The sequence below is a fragment of the Egretta garzetta genome, unplaced genomic scaffold (assembly GCF_000687185.1).
Source record: "Egretta garzetta isolate BGI_Z169 unplaced genomic scaffold, ASM68718v1 scaffold94, whole genome shotgun sequence".
Taxonomy (NCBI): Eukaryota; Metazoa; Chordata; class Aves; order Pelecaniformes; family Ardeidae; genus Egretta; species Egretta garzetta.
This window is the reverse complement of record NW_009259683.1, coordinates 2,353,934-2,376,733: the sequence shown is the minus strand read 5'-3', so window position 1 is coordinate 2,376,733 and position 22,800 is coordinate 2,353,934. Positions and strand designations below refer to the sequence as shown.

The window sequence follows — 22,800 nt, the reverse complement described above, 5'->3', positions numbered from 1 at the left end:
TCAATTGGTTTAACTCTATGTATGTAGATCTCTTACCACTATGTTTTATTTGTTCCTGTGTTAGATTCTTCATCTGTTTTTTGCCATGCATAAGAAAAGCAATCAGTGTTATCTCCAGGAATCAAGAAATCACTGTCTCTAATTCTGTTCATTTTTTGTCAAGCAGATATTATTTTAAATTTCCGAACAACATATGTTAGCAAGTCTGGCCAAGTTATATTTGAAGCAAGATCTATTTGTATCCACTATGTGACTACCTGGTTTATCATTGATTTAATTGCTGCACTTCCTTTTGATCTTCTTTATGCTTTCAACGTCACTGTGGTAAGTACTCACCTGTCTTTTTTAATTGTTCTTTTTTCAAGAGGAATTTGTTGTTTTGTTTTGGGGTTTTTTTACAGATCTGGAGATTAAAATTGAATGAACTAAAATACCTTGGTGTCTTTTTCAGCTTTACATTGTATTTTCACGTTGAATGCTGAAGTAAGTAATACAATGTAATTGTACACTTTGATTAAAAGAATTACAAAATTGGGTGTCAAAGTGGCCATTCATTATCATATAAGACACATATGTACCATCTTTTTTTAATTCAGTTATCCTTACTTTGTATACAATCACACCTATGTTAGCTTCATAGCTACTGTACTCAAATATATGTCCTTATGGCTTTTGCACTCTTACACAGCATAAATTCAATTAATTTTTCAAGACTCGTAAATTGTTACTGTGGTAGAGTAAATCATTGCTATGGTCAGCATTCCTCACGCAGCCGGGAACCTTCTTTCTCTTTACCTCTATATTCTAGTGCAAAAATTACAGCATGATCCCTGATTTTTGTGTGTTCTAATATCTATTACTTACAATGGTCATTAACTTTGGCTTTGGTTTCAACTCATCTTTTTTAGGAATATAATGACAAAATGCTTAAGCCGCTTTGAAAAATGTGTGAGTCTAATGTCTGGTGATGTCACAATCATGATGGGTTACATTTGTATTGGTTTACTTAGACTAAGACAAAGATTTTTCTTCTGATAGCCCTAATAGATTTAGTAGAGTAAGAATCTACTAAGCAAAAAAACCAGAAACCAACCAACCAAACAAAATACACAAAAAACTCCAAATATACCCCTTCACCCCCCCACCCCAAATCAGAAAGTTTAATTTTGGAAAAAAAATGTTGGCAGAGATTTCTCAATTTTGTGGATTTTTCACATAAGAGACTTATGCTTTTAAGCTGTCCACTTTCTAATTCTCAGTATTTTGATCTCTTGTGAACAGATGCACTCAATCTCATTTTCATTAAATGTGAGTTACAGACGAGTACATAGATGACAGGATAGACACATGCTAGAAAAAAAACCTAGGAAAGCACTAGTCAGGAAGCCTTCCATGTAAAATATCCTCTTTGCTTTTATCATTTAGTTCCATTTCCCTTATCGATCACCCTTTTCACTCCATTTTTTACATTAAGAACCATCGATCTGATGCTAGTGCAGTAGCTTTTAAAACCAGACGGTTAATAGTTCCACATTCTTCAATCACTGTTTTTTTTTAATAACCGGTGGGTAATCTATTTAAATATACTACTATCTCAGTTTATCCCTTACATGAAAACCAAACAACCAACATAACTGTGTTGCTTTAATTTCCATCAAGAATTTTTCGTTGAATGAACCAGGTCTGGTTTTCTTCCTTCAAGGAGAAAATTAAAAAAACAAAATTGATCTTTTTTCTTTCTTTGTTTTTTGTTGGGAAGACTGATATGGTTTCTGTACTGAATTTGGGGAAAAAAAGTATTATCCAATAATTATTTTTACAGTTAAAATATCACAGTATTAAAAATGCTACTATAATATGATTAATACACATCTCCTGTCTGTAGTACTTTTAAACTTTTTTTCCCTAGTAAGATCACTAATATGGTGAATAAGAATATCCAGGGACATTGAAATGTCCCTCTGTTAGTAGTGAATTCTTAATGAGATAATTAATGATAGATTAAGTCCTAACACTAAGCCCCAAGTAATAAACGATATATAGCCATGTTGATCTCATAATTAACGTTGACTGACAGGCATAACTCCCTGCACGCTCCAGGAGTGAAATACCTGGTTAAAAGTTTTTGCAAGTTTCAATTTGCTTCCTTCATTTGCCTGGGCCCGACATGGTAGCTAGCTGCTTTATGGTAAAGACCACTACATAGTAGAGAGTCAAGGGCCAACCCTCTCTTGTTTCTGGTAACTGAGAGCAAGTCCAGAATCTGGGAGTCTGCATCCCGCATTCACTGCAGCAAACTCAGTCATTTTGTTTTCTATATGATTCCTCAGTGGGAACACAGTGCCTTACTATATCATATTTCCTATTGTGTCAGGCCTTGGCAACTGTTAATATAATCATCAGGATAAAAATGACTATCAACTGTTACAAGAGCGGGGGGAGGTGTTAATCACATTCCACTGTTTTCAGACTTTATGATTTAATAAGCCATTTCCTCATGTCTATTCTCAGATTTTCACTCCATCGACTCTCAGATGTTGCCTCAACAGAACGGTGAGAAGGGGCATCAGGGAGCATCTCACTCCTTTGCTCTTCAGGCCCTGGCACAAAGGCCAAACCTTTAGGGATGCTCTAAATTCTGCAAGCTTATAGGTATAGTGCCATACATACCTATGTATGTATGGCACATAAATGTCATCCTCCAGCTGGAGATTTGTGGAGTTAGAGTGCGTGAAAAAGCTGTGGAGTCTCTTGCCATCCTTTGAGATTTATTTTTTTTTAAAAAAAAATTGAAACTGTATGAGTTGGCTCTACTGCCTTTACACCTTACAGGGATTCTGCCCTACCACTAAATGGATGACTCTTTGGAGGTGTGAGACCTCAGGCTTGTTCCTGTCTAACCTCTGTGCTGGCTGAGACCCCAGCTCCTTCCATCCTTGTATTCATCTGACATAAAGGATCCCTTAATCTGTGGAAAAGTGGTGTGAAATGCTGCCAAAGTAAAAACCAGGCCATTAAGCACTAGTTATAGTGATTGAGTTTGCTCTTCTCTGAGTAACTATTGGTGGTTATAGAGCAACAGTATAATTTTTTGAGGAAAACCAACTAACCAAGCAGACAAAAAGATCAAAGATCCCTGCCATAGATGATTCTTCCAAGCAGAGACTTTCATCACTAGTTTGTAGCAACTTTATTTCTCAGTACTATGCTATGATTGAGTTTGTGTTAGTTTTAGATAAAATTCTGTCTCTGTCATTTTGACAGAAAAAGGTTAACTCAGCTAGTCTAAAATGATTAACCAAATGGAAAATTTAGACAGTTTTATATCTGTGGGCAAAGCAAAATCTACACAGGCACAAGTATGAGTGCTGACTCTTCATTTTGTCTTTCTAAATTTGTGACATAGAAAAGAAAGCTGCTTGATGGCATTTCAGCTCTTCCAATGACAGATCAGACACAGTACAAGAAGAGTGTTTGGCATGACTAATGAGAAAATTCAGTGCAATTACATAGATTAATTATATTTGTGTTCAAATTTATGCAGAAATTATTTTGAAATGAGGTGGTCTTTAGGCCTTAAAATGAAACATCTCCACGTTAAAAAGAATATTATGATATATGTTTCACTGGTTTTATATCTATCAGTGTTCTGTAAATTAATAAAAATGATCAGGATTTAGTCACAAGTGATAACTGGCGGGGCACTGTTTTCAAAATTTCTTGTTTATAAAAATCTATTAAAAAAATAATTTCACCTAAGTTAAAATTATTTGATTGTGATGTGATAGAACATAGGCACTCACGTAAAGATGAAGGCTCCAATGTGAAAGCTGTAGCACATTTACAATCATTATATATACAGTCATTATATATATGTTTATATATTATTACAACACCTTGCAGAGTCAGTCATGCAGAGGGATCCTTTTATGTTAAGAGTGCAACACAACCATGTTTGGTTCAAACAAGTTGATGAGAGAGAAGGAAAGGAGACTTTGGGAAATCAATTACTACAGAAAAAGAGGCAGTTGGTATAGTGGCGTGGCATTCAATTAGAATAATTATATTTTAATAGTTATACGATTGTGCTAATACAAACATGGCAAGTCCTTCAAATATTTTTCAGCCTTCTGCCCCAGACTTGCACATATTCTTGTGCTTAAGGCCACAGACTTAACTAATTTTACTGACTTATTGTAGATGGCATAAGATGGATAAAAGAAATGCAGAAGACCCTGTAATTGTTTGTGTGCTCTAATGTCAGATCTTATTCCTGAAAGCAGTGAACTTCAATGTATTTTAAAGAAGTGTCATGTTTTTGTTGATTTTCTTTTTTCCCCTGTGATGTACATGAGAAAAAGTGTAAAGGTCCTTGAGGAAAAAAAATGAAATAATGAGCAGTAAATACTGCATGAAGAAGCTTGTGGGAGAATTACCTATGCACTATCAAAACTGTAGTAGCAAACAAAAAGAATGTTTGTAGATTTGTTTTCTCTTTTACAGGTTTTCCTCTGACTTAATTCCTGAGACTGGAATAAAATCAATGAATTGTTAAGTCTTCATGAATAAATCTAAAATACCCCATGTTACAGAATTTTTCAGTCAACCTAGACCTAGCTGTTAGTAAATGCACACCTATAAATTAAGATTTCAAACTATTAGTTTTGGTAACAAAAACAGAAAGGCTTTGCTTCAGGTTATTCTGGATTAGCAAAAGCAAAAGGATGTTGATCGAGCTGTGCTTTTAGACTTTCTTTTCAGAGAGCTCATTACTGTGTTCTGGGAAGGCTGTGGGAAGACATGTCAAGTTTGATGTTATTTTTCTAGCTGATGCATGTGTCCTGTATCAGCCAGGTACCTAAGTAGGCATTAATCCTAATGTCTCATTAATGAAGGGGAAAAAAGCTTACTGTTAATGAAAATTATGCATATTTAATCTTCAAAACATTAAATTAAAAATATTTGGGATCCTAATCTGTATATTGTTTGTTAACTCTACCCAACAGCTGAAACATAAGCCAAGTATATTGCATGCAAAACTGGGAGGTGTGCACACTCTGATGTGGATATGGGTTGGAGGATGCTCTGGAGGGTATGGGGTAATCCAGAGACTGCTCACTTTGTGAGACAGAGCCTATATACTTCATAAACGGATGTACACTTAGGGTGCTGAGCAGATTAGGTCCTGCTTTTTCCACATACACTTGAAAGGCAATAATATTTTAGATAAGGATCTTAAGTAATATTAGAAGTCTTAATACAAGATTTTTTTGGACCCCCAAATTAGTGCAGAATAATAAAATGTTCCCAGGCCCCTGAACACAGGTTTAAATCTGAAGAACAAATCTGAGTCTCCACTCAGTTCTCTGCTTCCGTTCTCTGCAATGTATATGCTATATGTTTTTGCCTATTCCACGCTTAATCATTAAGCTGGTTTCATCTTATACATGGTTAGGCCAGTAGCAAATTTGGCTGTTAGCAGAAACTAAAAATCATCCTGTGCTTGAAGAGGTTTATTTTATAGTTTCATATTGGAATCAAATAGACATTGGTCAGTTTGACAATTATGTATCTCAGGGAAGGATCCATTTTTTGCACAAATATAAATTTTTAAGTTAAATCTGAAAGAAGATTTTACATGAAAAAAACAGCAAAACAAAACACCTCACTGTATTTCAAGTTTGTTTGGTTTAAATCAGAAGTAGTAAATATGTATGTAGACAGCAAAAATAAACGCTTTTTTTTTTTTACCCATCTTCTTTTCTATTCTCTGCTGGCTTAAGATTTAATCGAAGCATAATGTGCGGCTATGTAACTGAATGAAGAGTGGGCAAAACTTCATAGAGCTTTAGAAGATAGTTTCCTTTCATTGAAACAAGAGAACTGTGTGATAGAAGTCAACTGCTGACAAGTTGTCTTCTCTACCTGTTCTCCCAGGTTTCCCTTGTCCACCTCCTAAAGACAGTGAGGTTGCTACGTCTTTTGCGTCTTCTTCAGAAGTTGGATCGATACTCCCAGCACAGCACAATTGTTCTCACGCTTCTCATGTCCATGTTTGCCTTGCTTGCTCACTGGATGGCCTGCATTTGGTATGTCATAGGGAAAAGGGAGATGGAACAGAATAACCCCCTTACCTGGGACATAGGTAAGTTCTTCTTTCCACTATATACATCTGCATATATATGTACACGTGTGTACATATGCACATATATGAATGTAAATATATGAACCCACATGCATAAGTCACTCAATATTTTCTTTTTTGTTTAATCTTATGCGATTATTTAGTGCTGTTTGTAAAGAAAAGGAAGATATTTCAGGTCAATCTGAAAAAGAGGGTTAAAATGAAAAGGAAATTTGAAAAGTAGATAATGAGATTTTTAAGAGTGATTCAATGTTTGGGAAATTGAGGATCTGGATAGAAAAGAGCTAGGCAGACTGTGTAGAAAAGTAGATGAGAAAGTTCATCCTGTTTTTGCAAATTAGGTAAATTCTTCAACAGAGGCATTCCCTTGAGTGTGCTGATTATTTCTTACTATACGTTGAAACAGATAGGCCCTGAAATGCCTTCAAGTTAAAAACCCCCTTTGGAAATATTGTTTACATGGTTTGCAGGCTTTGCTGTTTTGCATAGCAAAGTGTTTATCAGTGGAGAGATGGTTTTGGAATGCTCAATTTTGATCCAGTGTTTAGTTTCTACCCCAGCCTTCATTTCTGATTTCATTGAGTGCTCCAGATTGGTTCTTTAGATTTTAAGTTTTTTCTTTTTTGTTTAAGGTTTATTATTATTTCTAAGCATTGGACCCATGTTTAATGGTACAGTGGAAAAATAATATACCTTGTATAAGAGCCTGGCATGATCAGGTACTTGTATTCTGTTGAAGGTGTGTTACCTGCTGGTGCAACAGCTGATACTCCACATCTTCCCACATGGGTCATTCTGGCTTTACTGTAGAGGTGCATTTCTTTTGCTGTCTTTCTCAGATGCCATATCAATATCAAGCATCTCTTTTTCTCCTTTTTCTTTCTCATTCCTTGTGTTCTATCTTTTTAATTCTATTTGTATTTACCTTTAGCCTAAATCTACTATGTGCTCATTGAATCAGGAGAGGAAACAAGGCCAGCGATAAAGTTAACTGGAAAGAGGAAGCCCTGCTAATTTTACACTGTTAAATACTAAAGACACAATTAAAAAGCCTATGAGTAATTTAGAATATGTATGTTATCTGTGAGAGGAAAAGAATGCATATGTGTCTTCTTCATAAGCAGAGAGTATCTAATGGCGAGACAGAGTTTCCCAACAGGAAAAATGTTCAGTGAGGGGAACGATGCAAACACTTGTGACCCAAGTCCCAATGACATGCATTCAAGCTGCAGTATGCTCCATTCTTACCTCCTTTAATTTATTTCTTCTCTCTTAAGCCCATTTAATAACATCTAATAACGATAAGTCTGAAGGAAAAATTAAAAGTATGTTAAAGGTGCCTGACCTCAGATGAGGTGAGGGTGCTGGGTCAGAAAGAGGAAAAGAAGAAAGTCTGTCTGACAAACACATCTCTCCAGTTTGTCCATAGGTTACTGAAAGCTTTGTGGAGTCTTTTTGTTCTTCTAGTTGGTTGTTTATTTCTCCTTCCTTTTGTAAACCAGGTCTGTGACCTGCTGCTGAACTCCTCATAGAGTGCAAAACTCTCAAAGAAAAGACTGCAGCTGTAGGGGAGACTATAGAAAGAAAGCCCGCTGTTCACAAATTGGTCAAATACTGCTAACAGAAAAACAAATCCAGATAATAATAATAATAAAAAAAGAGTCTCTCTGGTGAGAAGTAGCTATGAAGACATATTGTCAGCTTATGTAGGCCACAAATGATAGCTGATTTCAAAGCAATCATTGCAGTCCCAATGGTGAGGATGGGCTGCAAACTTGCTCCCCCCATGGGTCTACTGGCAGCGCTCCCCATGCAACCTGTCCCTCTCCCTTTTCCCTTCACTGAGGCCACATTCAGGAAATTCTCCTCATATCCCCTGGGGCTCTTGGCATTTGTTGCTACAAAAACATTAACTTTCACCCCTCAGTTTTGTCCTTTCTTGGGCAATGGCAGTAAAAAGCAAAGGTCCCAACAACCTCATTAGAACCAATCCCAGTTTAACTGGAACAGAGGCATTTCACAGAAGTCCCATTTGAGTCTCAGTGAAGTGTCCATATCTGGGTTATCACACACTGATCATCTTCTAGTGGGCTTCCTAGGCAGGAACTGCTCTTTAACAGCCTCTCACCACTGGCTCATCTCCACAAGAGACTTGGTGACCTTCCCTGGAGGGTTTAAAAGAAAAGAGCTCAGAAAACTCCAGATACCTGCCATGAAGCCATTATTTTGCAAAGACCCCTTCAGTGCTGATAAAATTTCTGTTTAAGCTTATGTGTCACATATACGAGCAGAAAAATAGGATTAAGTAATTGCTTCAATCAGTGATAATTCCATTGCTCTCCACATGCAAAATACTTGCTGGTAAAAAGGAATGAAGTTAAGTCTTGACCCTCTGTGTGCTATAATTTTTGCTACTTTAGTGATACACAGCTGATGATATGTAGCTAGCCTTTCTTTTCACCTTAAGAACACTTCAAATGACCGATCCGCTACACCTCACAGCATCCATGTAGGCGGTATATTGAAGGGAGAATGGTAGGTTTGATTTAGGCTATGAGTGACTGAGCAAAGTAAAATGAGATCTGGAGATCATAATAAATCATAAACAAACAATGCACACAGGAGAAGGCTTGCTTGGGGTATAATAAAGATAGTGTTATTATACAACACTGAGGATATTCTGTTCTCCTGTATGAAGGCCTCAACCAGAAAATTTTTGTGCAGTTTTGGAGAGTATGTAAAAGAGATTTCTTACTGCAGGCAAAGCAGTAAAATACAATCCCTAGTCTTGTATTTACAGGTTTTAATTTTTAAACTTTTAATTTTATTACATTAATACTAGAACTGGAGACTCAAGTTTCCATCAATACATCTTCTAAAAAGTTCATTCAAGCTTTAGAAGGCTTTCTAATTCACAGCATTAAAAAATACAATGTAAAAAATAGAATTCCTATATTTTTTTATTAAAAGGAATGTGACTGCCCCTTGAAATGTATGGGTTTTATTCTTCACTGGAGGGTCTCTGGTGGTGTCCACCTGAAAAACTGGTACCCTGGCTATGGATGCTGCAATGCATACAACAGCTGAAATATAGGGATGGGTTTGTTCTAAGAAAGGAAAACCATGCCTAGAATGAAAAGAAGATTTCTTTGTTTTTTATGTTTGCTTCTATTTTTGGTAGGAGAGGCAGAGCAAGAAAAAAGCTTTTAGCTCCTCCTTACTCCATTTAGTACTTCCCCAGAAAGCCTGCGGCACAGATTTCAAGACTGAGGTTTTGATAACACTTAAAGCAAGCATTTTAAAGCTGCAGTGCTGTTAATATAATACTTTGGACCTTGCTGTGCCATCAGATATGCACCATAGCCCAGATCTCACAACATTGGTTTTAGTGGGAGTAGCATTTCCTTCTGTGTATCTATTTCTCTGGCTAATCTAAACAAATGAGGTGCTTAATTTGCATTTGGATTGGGGCAATGGGAGTGATAAAGTTCTCCCTATGAAAATACCGAGAACCAAAAAAGTGTATTTGCTTTGTTCTTACTGGGCCTGATTGTAAGCCTTTATTTCATTTTTTGTCCTTATTCTGGCAACATTCTCATCGCAAATAATTTAAAAACATGGTTACATTCACAAATTTAGCCATGTGGTTGCACAATGAGAAAAAATATAGTGTCTGGGAATATTATTCATGAACTGTCATGACATGGTGGCACTGAGACGTACACCAGTGTAGCATAATGTTAAAATCTGGATCTCTTAGCTCTATTTGCTATTTTAACTGATTACATGAGGTATTTGGAAGGTACGCAGTATAGGTGCTGTTTTCAGCTGCTAGAAACCTTTACTTCAGCAAGCTCTCCCATCTCAGGAACAGTTGTTCATGCACAGCAGCTTGACTCTTAACATCTGGATAAAAACATGACTCCTGGACTGGTCATTCCCACCCCCATGAGACAGCAGTACACCCCTTGTCATCCTTTTCCCTGCTAGGTTTTTCAGAGCCCTCTCTGTTGCATTCCAGCTTGTTCCCCTCATGGGTTCTCACTGGTGAAACAGATGTTTACCTGAGACACGGGATGATTTTCAGCAACCTATAAAATAAGATTAACTTTCTGTTAGCTGACACAGAGGAGAGGCTAGACTGTGTTGAGGTTCCTGGCTGATCCTACCACTCCCTTTCCATTGACTTCAATACATTGGCTCTCATTTCTATAGGTTTAACTCGTATCAGATTTAGGCATAGGTTCTTTATTTGCTGTCTGCTCTTTTGAATTAGAATATACCAAGCTATTCCCCTTCAAGATCTTATCAAATATGAGAAATGACTTTTCGATCTGTCTCTACAGGAAACAGATAATATTGAAAATGTTTCCTGTTGCTAAAGGCATTCATTCCGTGAGAACCATATGAGCTGTTGAAATTCAGCTGTCTTGAGTGTAGTGAGGAGATTAGGAGAAGGCCAAGAGTCAGGATGCTGGTTCCGTTAGATAGTCAAAGCTGTCAGGTGTAATTTGTGTAATTGTCTCAAAAAAAATTCCTTCCTGTCCACCAGAAATTCAGCTGCAACTTTTTATTAGTCCACCTGCAGTAACACTTACAACATCCTGACTATAGAGAAGTTGTTATCAAAGCAAAATTAGAAAAAATATAGAACAAAGAATAACCTGTGCTTTTTTAGGAAAAAAAAGTGTATATGTTTACATTGGGAGAAGCTTTAAAGTCAGGTCTGTAAAAGGTATTCTTCTGCTGTATAAAACTTTATTTCAATAAAATACTCCACTCATCTCAGGTTTTTACTCATTTTCTGTTAGTTTTATAATTTACAACACTTTTGAAAACAAGAACTCAATCATGACTGAACGACTATATTTTTCACATAGTCTGCAGTATAAAACTTCCACACACGCACTTTGTTTATCACACACTGGCAAGCCAGAGCCATACAAGTCAGACATGTATGTTCATGTAATGGAATTTAACCCTCAGACAGTGTTGACCCAAACTGGTAAATCTAGCAGTGTTGAGTTTTCTGGAAGTTTACCTGTGTTTGCACAGTGTTGCACCTGTGTTAGTAAGAATTGCCCCTTTATGCAGCAGTTCATGCACTCCTCTGGGTCTGCACAAGCAGCCTGGGGTTGTTTCCATCTAGAGCTTAGATGTGAAGTAGGTTGTTCTGGTGAAAAACAAAACAAGAGGCCACTGATTTGGCCACAGAAGGAGGGAGAGGCATTGTTACCGAATTTCACTTTTCTTCAGCATGGGGTTCGGGCACTGGACCTTGTGTTTAAGGTATGGAAGATAGAGGTACAAGGCAAATCTCATTAAGAGAGCACCATATCCTGATGTATGGGTTACTTCACTAAGCATTCTTCCCGGGCAGCTCTCTTACTTGAGTCCTGGTTGTTCTTTTCCTTCCCAAACTGATATGATTTCAACAGAGGAATGGCCAATGCCCAAGTCTCTACCCAGATTCGCCAATGTCTAGGTGAAGCTAGAGATGTAGGCTCCAAGGCTGAGGAGAACAGAGATCTGAAGTGTTTCATGTTTCTTTTTACCAGTGAAGTATTAGGTGAAATGACAATCTACATACTCACTCTTTTGCAATTCAATTTGCTAGAGATATACAGTGGTGGGTGAGAGGGGAAGAACAAGAGTTCAAAACTACCTCCCCCATTGAGTCCTTCAGGGGATTTAGATGCAGGAGCAAGGTGATGGAAGGATCCCCACTGGTTGCAGATAGAAGAGGTGCTATGAATGTCTTAATCATGCAAAGATGGTGGCATTTCTGGCCTGATGCAGAAGTTGGCTGATACAGACTATCCAAAATGTAGGTGTCTAATGTCTTAGGTGCAAGCTTTAGATTAGACTTTTGAGCTTGGGTTCCTAAATTATGTTCAAGTCCTTTGTGGCCCCCCAGCAGCTTCAGTCTTGTCAGGATTTCATCAGTCAACATCAAGAGATGCCATTTCCCTGTAGCTCTTGAGTTTCAACAGCTTGGAAGTTTTCAGTGCTGGGAAGCTTTTTCCAAGCTTATGCTAAGAAACCTGAGGCGGCCTTTGTTAGTTTTCTTAAGGTCCTGAGCAATTTTGCCAGGAAGTCTGAAGTTGCAGATTTAAGCATATCCTCAATACTTGTGGCATTGGTACATTTATTCAGGTTAAAACTCAGGCCATCCTCTTTTCAGAAGACTATTTTTAGGTATGTGTGTCTGCTAGTTCTTCCTAAAATAATGTATACTAGTGAACTAATACAAGTTTCTGGTGCTCTTGGATCCACACATCATGGAGTAAGTAACAGTAGAAACCACACTGGAAAAATCAGTGTCATTACTCCCATTCTTGGTCAATAGAATATGTAATTTGTTAAAGCAATAATTAGTTAACTCTTGACTCTTAGTATTTGCATGTTATATTAATCCTTATAATGTATTGTAGAAACAGGTAAGTATTCATGTATGGTGATTTTAAAGCAGTTTAATGACTTAGATGGTTAGACGTCATAAAACAGTTGGTATCCAAGTTGAGATAGAGGGTTAATTTTTATTTTTATTTTTTATATATGAATTGTCTTGACTATTAATGATCCCAGATCATTCCAGCTCTGTTTCTGTACAACATTTCCTTCTGTTAGAGAATCAGTTGGTTTTGAATGCAACATGAGCAGGTTTTACCAAATCAAATCATTCAAAAGGCTGAACAAAAAGAAGTAAAAAAAAAAAATTTTTTTTTTTTTAATTTTTATTTTTTTTTTGAAAGCATGTAGTTGTCAGTCTGGTTTTGAGCCCTCTAAAAGGCTGAACAAAAAGAAGTAAAAAAAAAAAAAATTTTTTTTTTATTTTTATTTTTTTTTTGAAAACATGTAGTTGTCAGTCTGGTTTTGAGCCCTCGAGATTCCTATTTTCAACATATTCTTAGCAACACTGGCAACCAGGAACTTAAAATTAAGAAGTTATGAAGGATGAGATTTTGTGTGATCACAAATCTCCAGGTACTGGGGCTGTCAGGTAGATCAACTAACAAAAGACACGGGGTAAAATTATGGTGCTAAGGAATGATAGGGGTTTGGACCCAGGTCATGTAAGTGGTCAGTGTGTGCAGGTATGCATACGTGCTTCTGGATTCCAGACCCACTTTCTGAAGTTTGAGCCTGGACCTATGACAAAAAAGCTTCTAGTAATTTCAACAAGTGTTCAGAGCTCATGAGAGCTAATAGTAATGAACTACAATGGGAGTCTTGGGAAAGACTGCAGCCGGCATCTGCTCTCACAATGCCAGGCAGGTGGCAAGGTTCAGCCCAGGTCCCCAGCACCCCCTGGTCCATTTTGGTCATGTCTGTTGAGGGTGGGAACAGCAGTTCAGTTTGCTTTGTTGCACTGATAGAACTAAGTGGATCCTCTTCACTGCCAGAAAGAGTGCTTGTAAATTTCCAAGGCTCTTGGCCAAGAAAACTGTATTCTACCATAAAATATTGGTCTAGTTTCACCTCTCCAAACGCACACATTCATCAGGTTAGAATTGGCATGTGTAGATTTATGAATCCTTGCAGGGGAGGAAAGAACTTCATGCTGACGAAATTGCACAGGATATTACTCACTAGCCATGATCAGTTGTTCATTTCAATCCATCACCTCTGTACCTGAATGTTTGATTTTAATCTTTCAGTCTGCTTCACTATGTTTTTGATTATTGGTTTTCTTAATTTTTTGTCATTGGTAATAACAAAAACAGTTACTTTGGAACTATGGTCCTTTCTGATTTTTAAGAGACAACTTTAAGAAAAAAGAGTTAAAAAAAATACAGTTGTGTCATGCATGAATGCTGACATCTTCAATTTAGGAAAATGAAATACAATGCTCTGCTGACCTGGGATGTCTGTACTGAAGGTCCATTTTTGTGTGGAACATACACACCCATATGCTCACCTGTCTATTCTGGATATCTGGGAAGGGGGAAGTGAATTAATTTGGCTGAAAAATAACTTCTAATTAATATATGAAGGAAATGGTATACGGTTACCACTCTTGTGAAGCATTTAGGGACACCAGTATCTTAAAGACTCAGCCAACTACTTTGGGTTATTTCTTGCAGCACTTACATGAAACAATGAGCCCCCTGGACTGTTATACATGAATAAAAAATAGGGATAAACTAAATGACCAAAATAAGACCATTACTTTGAAGCTATGAAACATTTCAAAGCACTCATCTCACAAATAATTACAAACTGTACTTGTTACATTGCACATCTTTTGAAAACAACAAGGAGGTACCACAGTACTGAAGCATTTCACAGTGATGAAGTATTTTAAGGCAGTTGAAACAGAAATTTTAAACCTCAGGAGAATGCCTTACACTAGAATGCTTTTCAGTATTTTCAATGTTTTTGAATCCTCTTGAGTTTTACCTCTCAATAAAAGTAACACTTGTATTGTACGCACATTGTGTACATTTTCGATGAATTAATGTTTGAGGTACACTATTTCCAGCCTTTTAAGAACTAAAATAGATAAATTCATTAAAATCATGAAGAAATTGTAGTGAAGAAATATACTTATTTGTTTCAAAACAACTACAGAATATTTCTTCAAAGTCTTCTGGATACTTTACCTGAATACTTAAAACAATTCTGGTGTAGAATACTGTATAAAAGGACCAATTTGGAGATGTTTATAGTGTGAAATATTTATGAAAGAAAACTTTTATCTTACTGAGTTACACTTTTGAATAAGTATAATTGGGAAGGGAAAGTTCATCTAATTTTTGAAGAGGAAATACTACTTGCAGATAACCATAGTTATGCACAATTTTTAGTACAACACAAGCAGAGGCACATAGTTTTTCACTTCTTTGTCAGTCTGTTAGAATAGACACTGAGAAATTTAGCTGCTACAAGGAGGTTCTATGTGCACAGTGGTAATCACCTCGGCATGTGCTGGAAACATGTGTGGAAACCTGTCTGCATGTGGTAAAGTCCTACACTTACAAATGAAGGTCACGTAAAGGCTTATCTGAAAACCTGGCCCTACTTTTCTGCCTGCTTTATATGTAAAACAGACTTTCTAGAAAAAGTTTTCTTTACTAACATCCTTCATTTCAGACCTCTGTAAACTAGACCTTGTCAGGATTTAAAATATAAATTTAAATTTGAAAATGTCCACAAAAATTAATTCTGTGGTAATAATTCAGTTTTGCATTTGAAAACCCAAACCACTATTTTTGTGATGGAGCTGTGTCATACCCAAGTGTCATTTGTTGAACAGAAGTGAAACATTTCTCTTGCATTTAGTTTAAAATTAATTTGTATCTCAGCTGCTTTGGGACTTAGTAGGTTTTATTCTGTCATTCTTCCCTGCTGTTCTTTTCTACAGGCTCAGTTCCTTGATTAAACTGTATTTTCCTTTATGCACTGTACTTTGCCTTCTGATTGAACCATTTTAGCAATCACAAAATAGCCCAGGACTGAGATACTCCATTGGATTTGCAGCCCAGAAAAAAAATAGGGATGAAAGTACCTTATTAAAGGGAGTGGGAGCGTTTTATGTAGTTATTAATACATTTCCAAGGTTTTGTACCTGGGACAAAAATTTTGGACACTTTTTAAGTGAAAAGTAAAAATCTGGTATGTGAATGAAGCCCCTGAGATTTGACAAAGCTGAAAGTGTCCTGCTGTGTCTAACCGCATATTACCTACGTATCGTTCATGAATTCCACAAAGCAGTTTTTATCTCAGTGGAAAAGCTGTATCTGGACCAGTTTCTGCAAGTATAATAGAAATTCTCAGCACCACGCATAGGGGGAAAATCTTCTCAATGTACACCCCATAAGAGGGAATATTCCCAAGAGGTAAAATAATACTGTGATCTTTCCACATGGCTTCTATAACAGGAATACCATAGAGTATAATTTATTGAAAATTGCAAATATTAGAAATTACCTCAGACTCTTTAACCCTTAACTGTTGTACTTTGATTTGTAGAAATGTTGACTGGAGGGAATCTCTGGGGTTTATTTAGTCCAGCCAGCCACCTGAAGCAAGACCATCACCAGCACTGAATTAGGTCAGACATGACTTGCTCCATCCAAGTCCTGGAGAGGCCTCCATCTCTTTGGATAGCTTCTTCTAGGGTTACTCTTCCCTCCTTGGAGAGTTTTGTACCAGTTTGCTAAGGCATTAGTGTATATTACACATTGGTGTAATAGGATGTTTTGTTAGGATTTCTCAGAAGTCACTACTTCTGGTTTCAAAGCTCATGCCTTGGCTGTTCAAATTACATGTCTCAATCCAGTTTAAACCTGCAAAGCCTTTGCTATATATTTTGAAATCTTTTCAGCAGTTGTTTCAATATTTGATTGGACTGCCTCTTTCAGCCCCATCACACAGGTAGAGTTCCCAGGGTGTTAGAATGCTATATTGCATTGCACAGACATCCCATAACAACTAAAATAGCTTTTCTTTTTTTCTATAGCACAAGCATGCCTTACATTTTTAATCTAGAAATGTCCTTTGTGCATATTCCTATTTTCTATTTATTTATCTTTTTTCCTGCCCTTTAATAGAGCAGGTGCTTGATAAAAGAAGGATTTTCCTGCTACCAGAAGAGAAAATAATTTCCCTTTAAAAATGAAGAAATTATTCAAGACTCTTTTCTTTCCAGACTTCCTTCCATTTTCACATACCTTGAAAAATATTCATGTTTCTTTTGCACTTTCAGGTGACAGCGCTTAAAGATAACTAGTAACTACTTTCCTCAAAAGAAACCAATGTGGTGTGGTGAGAGTATGTCATAGCATTCTACAGTCTATAATAAAGTTTTACACAAGCCAGATTCTGTAAAAATAATTATACCTAATTATTCTAAATAATTTTTCATTGTCATATCTAAGATAGCTATAGATAAAAATGCTAATGCTTAGGATTTCCTTATGTCATGCACTTCAGAAAGACCTGTCAGATTTATAGACACAGGTGTTTTATTTCATAACTGTTGTAACTTTAAACATGTAGTGTTCTTTCCCGTTAAGACACTAGTTTTCTTCTTTACTTTTTATTCTTTTTTTACATCAATTCTTCATTACATTGCAAGTTCTTGTTCTCCTATTATGTTAAGATATAATCTGGAGTAAAATATTCCCTGTTGTTGATTTTTTTCCCTCACAAAAGCCAAATATGTTTGGATCTCAACTTCCTTGATTCAAATGACACATAGGAAAAATCATATTGAAAAATGTTACTTAGGTCGTAAATTCAAGGATTAGAAAATTAAGACAAGGCAAGAGCAAATAAAGTGTTAATACTGTTTATCCTGTGGCTGCCTGATCGGGGCAGTGTCCTGGTCCCAAAAGCAACACAGTGGTTCCTCAGGTAAGAATGCAGAGGAAAAGACTTAGGCAATATTGAGAAATCTCTGGAGCAAGCAAGGAGAGGATTGTAGTGAGGGTTAGCATACTTAGCTGTTACCTAACTAGCATGGATGCTATTAGTGGAGAAGACAAGGAGAAATGGATGTCGTGTAGACTGCAACAGTCTGTGCTGACCCGAACTGAACTCCAGCCCTGTTATATCATCTCCTGCGTGATTATGCAGGCTAGTCCGATGAAAACTAGCATGGTTTTGTTGCAATTCTGCAATTACTCTTTCATTTGTAATTAGACCTACTAGAGGAAATAACTTCTGTGCCAAGGCATCTGCCCCTGTTTTACCAAGCTGTGAGGCTGCATTTGAACAGGTCAAAGCTGCTGAAAATTGCTGGAGTGGGGGAGATGGCAGGACAGGGGAAGGTATCAACTGCCAGGGACCGCCTGTTGTATTGCACAGCTTTGAGAAGGAGAGAGGACTCTTACAGGAGAATCCAGAAGTAAACAGCTTGTAGATTGCTGGTGGTTAAACAGGCAATGTGAAAATACATATAGCATATTTCACTGCTTTTCTAAAAAAATATAGTCCTCTTGATATCTTGCTGCTGCAAATAAATAATACTTACTTTTACAGAGATTTTAAGATATTGATTACCACTGTCATTGCCCCCAGGAGAATCTATTTGTAGATTCTGAGTCAGGACTGTTAATATACTCACTGTTAGGACCAAGAAATTGCCATGTAAATGAATAAAGTACTGAAAGACTTTAGCCTGAGTTTCTCTGATGGTGAGACCTGAGCAAGTGAGAACAACAGGGCAGAAGTGAGATTAATTTACCAACTATGAGTTGGGTAATTAGGAGATAAGTAGTTAGAATATGTCACGCTGCATACATGCAGACCCAAAATTTTGCTAGCAACCTTGTAACTGACATTCTTCAAGTTTTGTTCTGTGGGGTCTTTTTTTTCCCATGTTGTGATAACGAAGGTTTCATTTTAATTTAATATGTATTGTTATATGGAGGAGGGTACTTATTTCTTTAAAAAGACAGGAATGCATCACCTGTAGTCGCTCAAACCCTTTTTGTCATGATTTGGACTCCAAACAGAAAACTGCAAAGCAGGTTTCTAACACTTTAGCTGACAGTGTAAAAAAAAAAAATGAAGTAATTACCATTAATTTTATTGCAACAGCACCTGGGATCCTAGTTATGGGTCAAGACCCTCTTGTCTCTGTTGCTGAATTAACACAGGATAAAAAGCCTGCTCTTGCCCAAAAGGATATTACACTTTAAATATAAGATAAGAAAAGCTCTAACAGATGGGTACAGACTGAGGGAGCACAGGGAAGCAAAGAGGGCAGAGATAGACATGCTCTTTGCACTGAATGGACTAGAAGCACTAACATTTCTAATTCCAAGCTTAGCTGCAAGGCATTTGATAGCCTGGAAAAGGACAGTAACAGCCAGTTTGCTTAGAGAGCAGTAACGTTAAATGCAGAGACCCTTTGTGAAGTGACAGTGTGACCATCTCCTTAAAGGAGATGGTTTGCAAATGATTTATATACTTCTAATGATAAGCTTGTAAGTATATTTCTTAAATTAGCTATATGTTTAGACTTGTATGTTTTACCTGTAACCTAAAAATTGAGTGAACTTTATACGATATTACAAAAAAGCAGTTATCTTCCTCATGTTACTAATGTCTTTTACTTTAAGAACCCTAAAAAAAAATCTTGGGTTTTTTTTGGGGGGGGGGCGGATGACACACAAACCAGGATAATTTAAAAAAAAGTTTAAAGGCAATTGTATTTATTACAAATATACTAATGGCATCAGAGCTCTTTATAAACTATTCCTAGTAAAAAGAAAAAGTTTAATTAAAATTATTAACTACATATAATGTTTTGTATGTATTGACTGCCACAGTCACGGAAAGTTGATATTGAACATATCCCCATCTCATCTTTTCAATGAAGTGGGGAAGAGAAAAAAAACCTGCTGACTTGCAAAAGCAAGAAGGATTTAAATCTCCCAGCTATCCAAATATAGCCATCTGACAAATTACTGTTGAGAAGAGCTGTATATTCTTACCACAGAGAAGAAGAGTTTCCAGTACATTTCTTTTCTAAATTTACCAACTCCTTCATAAATGAGACTGAAGGAATTTATGACCTAGTTCTTCAGGCATGCAGGTGCACTTACCATGTACACAGGAGCTTCTATGCAACAGTAAGTATAAACGTTTAGAGAATTATCATAAAATATCAAAAGGTATATGTTCTTTGCAGATCTGCTGAGTTAGCTCTCAAAATTCTTATACATAGCTCTTATATGTAATATAGTCAGGTCTCTACCTTGGCATAAACACATCTCTGCTGTAAGGGAGTTATACTATGAGACTGTTGCAAAGGTACATTGGAGGCTTCCTCATCAATATGAACAAAAGAGCTGTGCAGCTGTCTGATTTGTTTAGACATCCACAGAATACCAGTTACATGTGCAGAGATGCAATCTGCAGCCTTATGTGGCACCAAGGTAGTAAGACAGCAGAGGAGTGAGAGGGACAAGCCACCCAAAGCCTGCCCAGTAAGCCTGCATGGCTGGCCAACCAAACGGGGTAAGTTCAGCCATCCAGTTCCCATTCCACATGGCAAGTGGTCCTGAAGCCGAAGTTTGCCAGCAATAACCTCTACAGTCATGCAGAACACCAGCTAGCTTTTTGGAGACAGTCTTGGAGCTCCACTCAAAGAGATGTGTCCCCCCCCATAACACTCCCTTCTTTCCTCTCTCAGCAGAATATACGGTAGCTGTAAACATTAAATACTATCTCTGGAAAGAGAGTTTTTTGCCACATGGTGAAAGAGAAATATAAGTAGCTAATTCACATGAACTATCTACTATCTTAAGAAACATTTGGGGCTCTGACTGTAGAACTGTGCCTGGGCTGGTCCTCAAGGATTTGTCTAGCCCAGCAGAAGAAAAAGTAAAAGAGCAAAACTTACTTTGCGGACAAAAGAAGATAGAACTTCATCTAGAAATGTTGATGTTTAATGCATGAACATAGGTTCTGGCTACAAACTGGGGCTTGGAATGTGTGCAGCTGTTGGTAATTCACATACACTGTCTTTTGTGGAGTGTTAATGTAGCATTTTGCATAAGGTGGAAAAGCTCCAGAACTCCACCCTGTTCTTACTTGTGACTAACTAAATATTTTTTAAAAGATATCTTTCCAACATTATTTTCTAATAAAATGCTAACATTGCAAGTACTTCATATCAGGCCTGTTTCTCTATGACTTACAAACCATGAATGTGCCAAGGAGTGAGCAACCAGAGACTTTGGAGTCACATTATAATTCATGCACCTATAGTGCCTTCACTGGGGTGGTTTGTGAGTGTCCCATAAGGTAAAAAATATCTCTCCTTGCACTTATGGCCTTCCAAAATAAAAATATAAATTATTTAACAGACCACACCTTGCTGATGACAAGAAATTAAATGCTCCCCGCAAAGCAATTTTGTCAGTATCTCCCGGGGGCATAAATTTTACCATGAGAATATAGAAATTTTATTTTCTTATTCTAAGCAGTGATACTTGCAATTTAAAGTTGAGCTTTGTCAGATAATTAAAGCTTAATTGTCAGTTTTTCAGCACTTCTGTGGGCTCAGCTGTGTTTTTGTTGTTATCAGCAACATTACAATTAGATCTTAGATTATTTTCTTTTTTTAATCCTTTGATTGAGCACCTCTTTTTCCTGAAACTACTAAGTTCATTGAATATTTATTGTGCCATAAAAACTTCATTTTCAGTGAGCACAATGGGTCAATATTGTGCTATGACTTTGTTGAGTTACGTGAGTTAAAGCTCTACAAAATGTAATTATTTTTATGATAGCTTCCAAGTATACATTCAATTAGAAATACAACAGCCAATTTATTTACAAAGGGTATTAGTCAGCCTTACAAGAGAATTACATAGGATGTCACTTTTCAAATTAAATTAATTTTTGGTAGACCTGACAAAGGTTAAGCTTGTATCTAAAAATGCTCCAGCCAAGGGGAGTATGCATTTAGACTGGAAAACTCCATGGGCTTTAAAAGTCTTTAAAGCATCTGTCTTACTGTATGTCTCTAGATAGTCAAAAACTTTCACTAAGGATCTAGGGGAAGATATAGTTTCCTCTAGACCAGTGTCCAAGATGAACAGTCAATGTATCTGTAAAGGGTACTCTAGCATTTAAGGCAAGCATTAAAAAGGAACCAGATATGAAGGTAATAATTTCATTTATGTGCCTTTGACTACTGAAGTTGGTGTATCTTGAGCGTGCAAGCTTCAGGGAACAGCGGGGCATACTTGGACCTTCAATTTTTATCTTTGGGGTTTTTTTCTGACTGCACTATGTCTAAGTTCAAACTTTCTCTTAATTTCTTAAGAAATTAACTAGATGCAGAGATATGGCCCAGAACTCAGCATGTTTGTACCTTGGATTTTGGCTTATGCCCATGTCTTACTTCATTTGTTAATTTGAGAAGATCCTAAAATTTGCTGCTCATGAATCCTCATATATAATGTTGGAGAGAAGTTGTCATCTCATCAAGCTTTATTTGTGAGGAGGACGTGGTTTTGAAACTCCCAACTATTTTTCTTTTCATTTTAAAATGGTACATTTCTTGCATTGCCATTGGTTTTGAGCTCCCCAAAATAAGATGTTAATGATTTCACATGGAGGTGTAAATTACATATATAGCACTTCCATGAATGAAGGCTTTATTTTGGTTTATGCATTAGGCTTTAAAGAGATGAACATCTCAGATCTGAAGCATGAAATCTTCTTATAAAATTTGTCCTCTCCCCTCTAAAGATTTTATCTACTTAATAGAACGAGGCATAGAGTACTTGATAGAAAAGGAGTAATTTTTTTCCTCTTTGATTGCATATTAAAGGGAATTTTTTTGTGGGTTTTATTGTCTATAATGTGGGTGTTCATCAATCAAAAGTATATAAACATCTATGTATTTCTGTAGAAAATGTTCTGTAGTTACTTTCCTGGTAATATCCACGTGCCTCGCTTCTGTTGGCACTTAGAAGTCCACTGAGCCCAGAGGTTAAGTATAATCTGCTTGTACAAGGTTAACATAGCTAACTCTTCTTTATCTGGATAAACTAGTGCAATGAATGCACCAGAATGGTACCAAGGATTATGACTCAGACAAAAAAAAATGGGGGAAAATATTAAAATAGACATAAATTAGATTTTTAAAATATATCATTAGTGTAGTATGTAGGAAAGAGAAAGGT

The 22,800-nt window shown here is 36.7% G+C and overlaps 1 protein-coding gene across 1 annotated transcript in view; it reads left to right on the top strand.

The window, feature by feature from the left end:
- Positions 1 to 22,800, top strand: part of KCNH8 (potassium voltage-gated channel subfamily H member 8) — a 189,365-nt gene that overhangs the window by 114,247 nt on the left and 52,318 nt on the right. The window contains exons 6-7 of the mRNA XM_035894055.1: positions 167 to 324; positions 5,938 to 6,145. Of these exons, the coding sequence (XP_035749948.1) occupies positions 167 to 324; positions 5,938 to 6,145 (366 nt within the window). The remainder of the gene's footprint in view (positions 1 to 166; positions 325 to 5,937; positions 6,146 to 22,800) is intronic.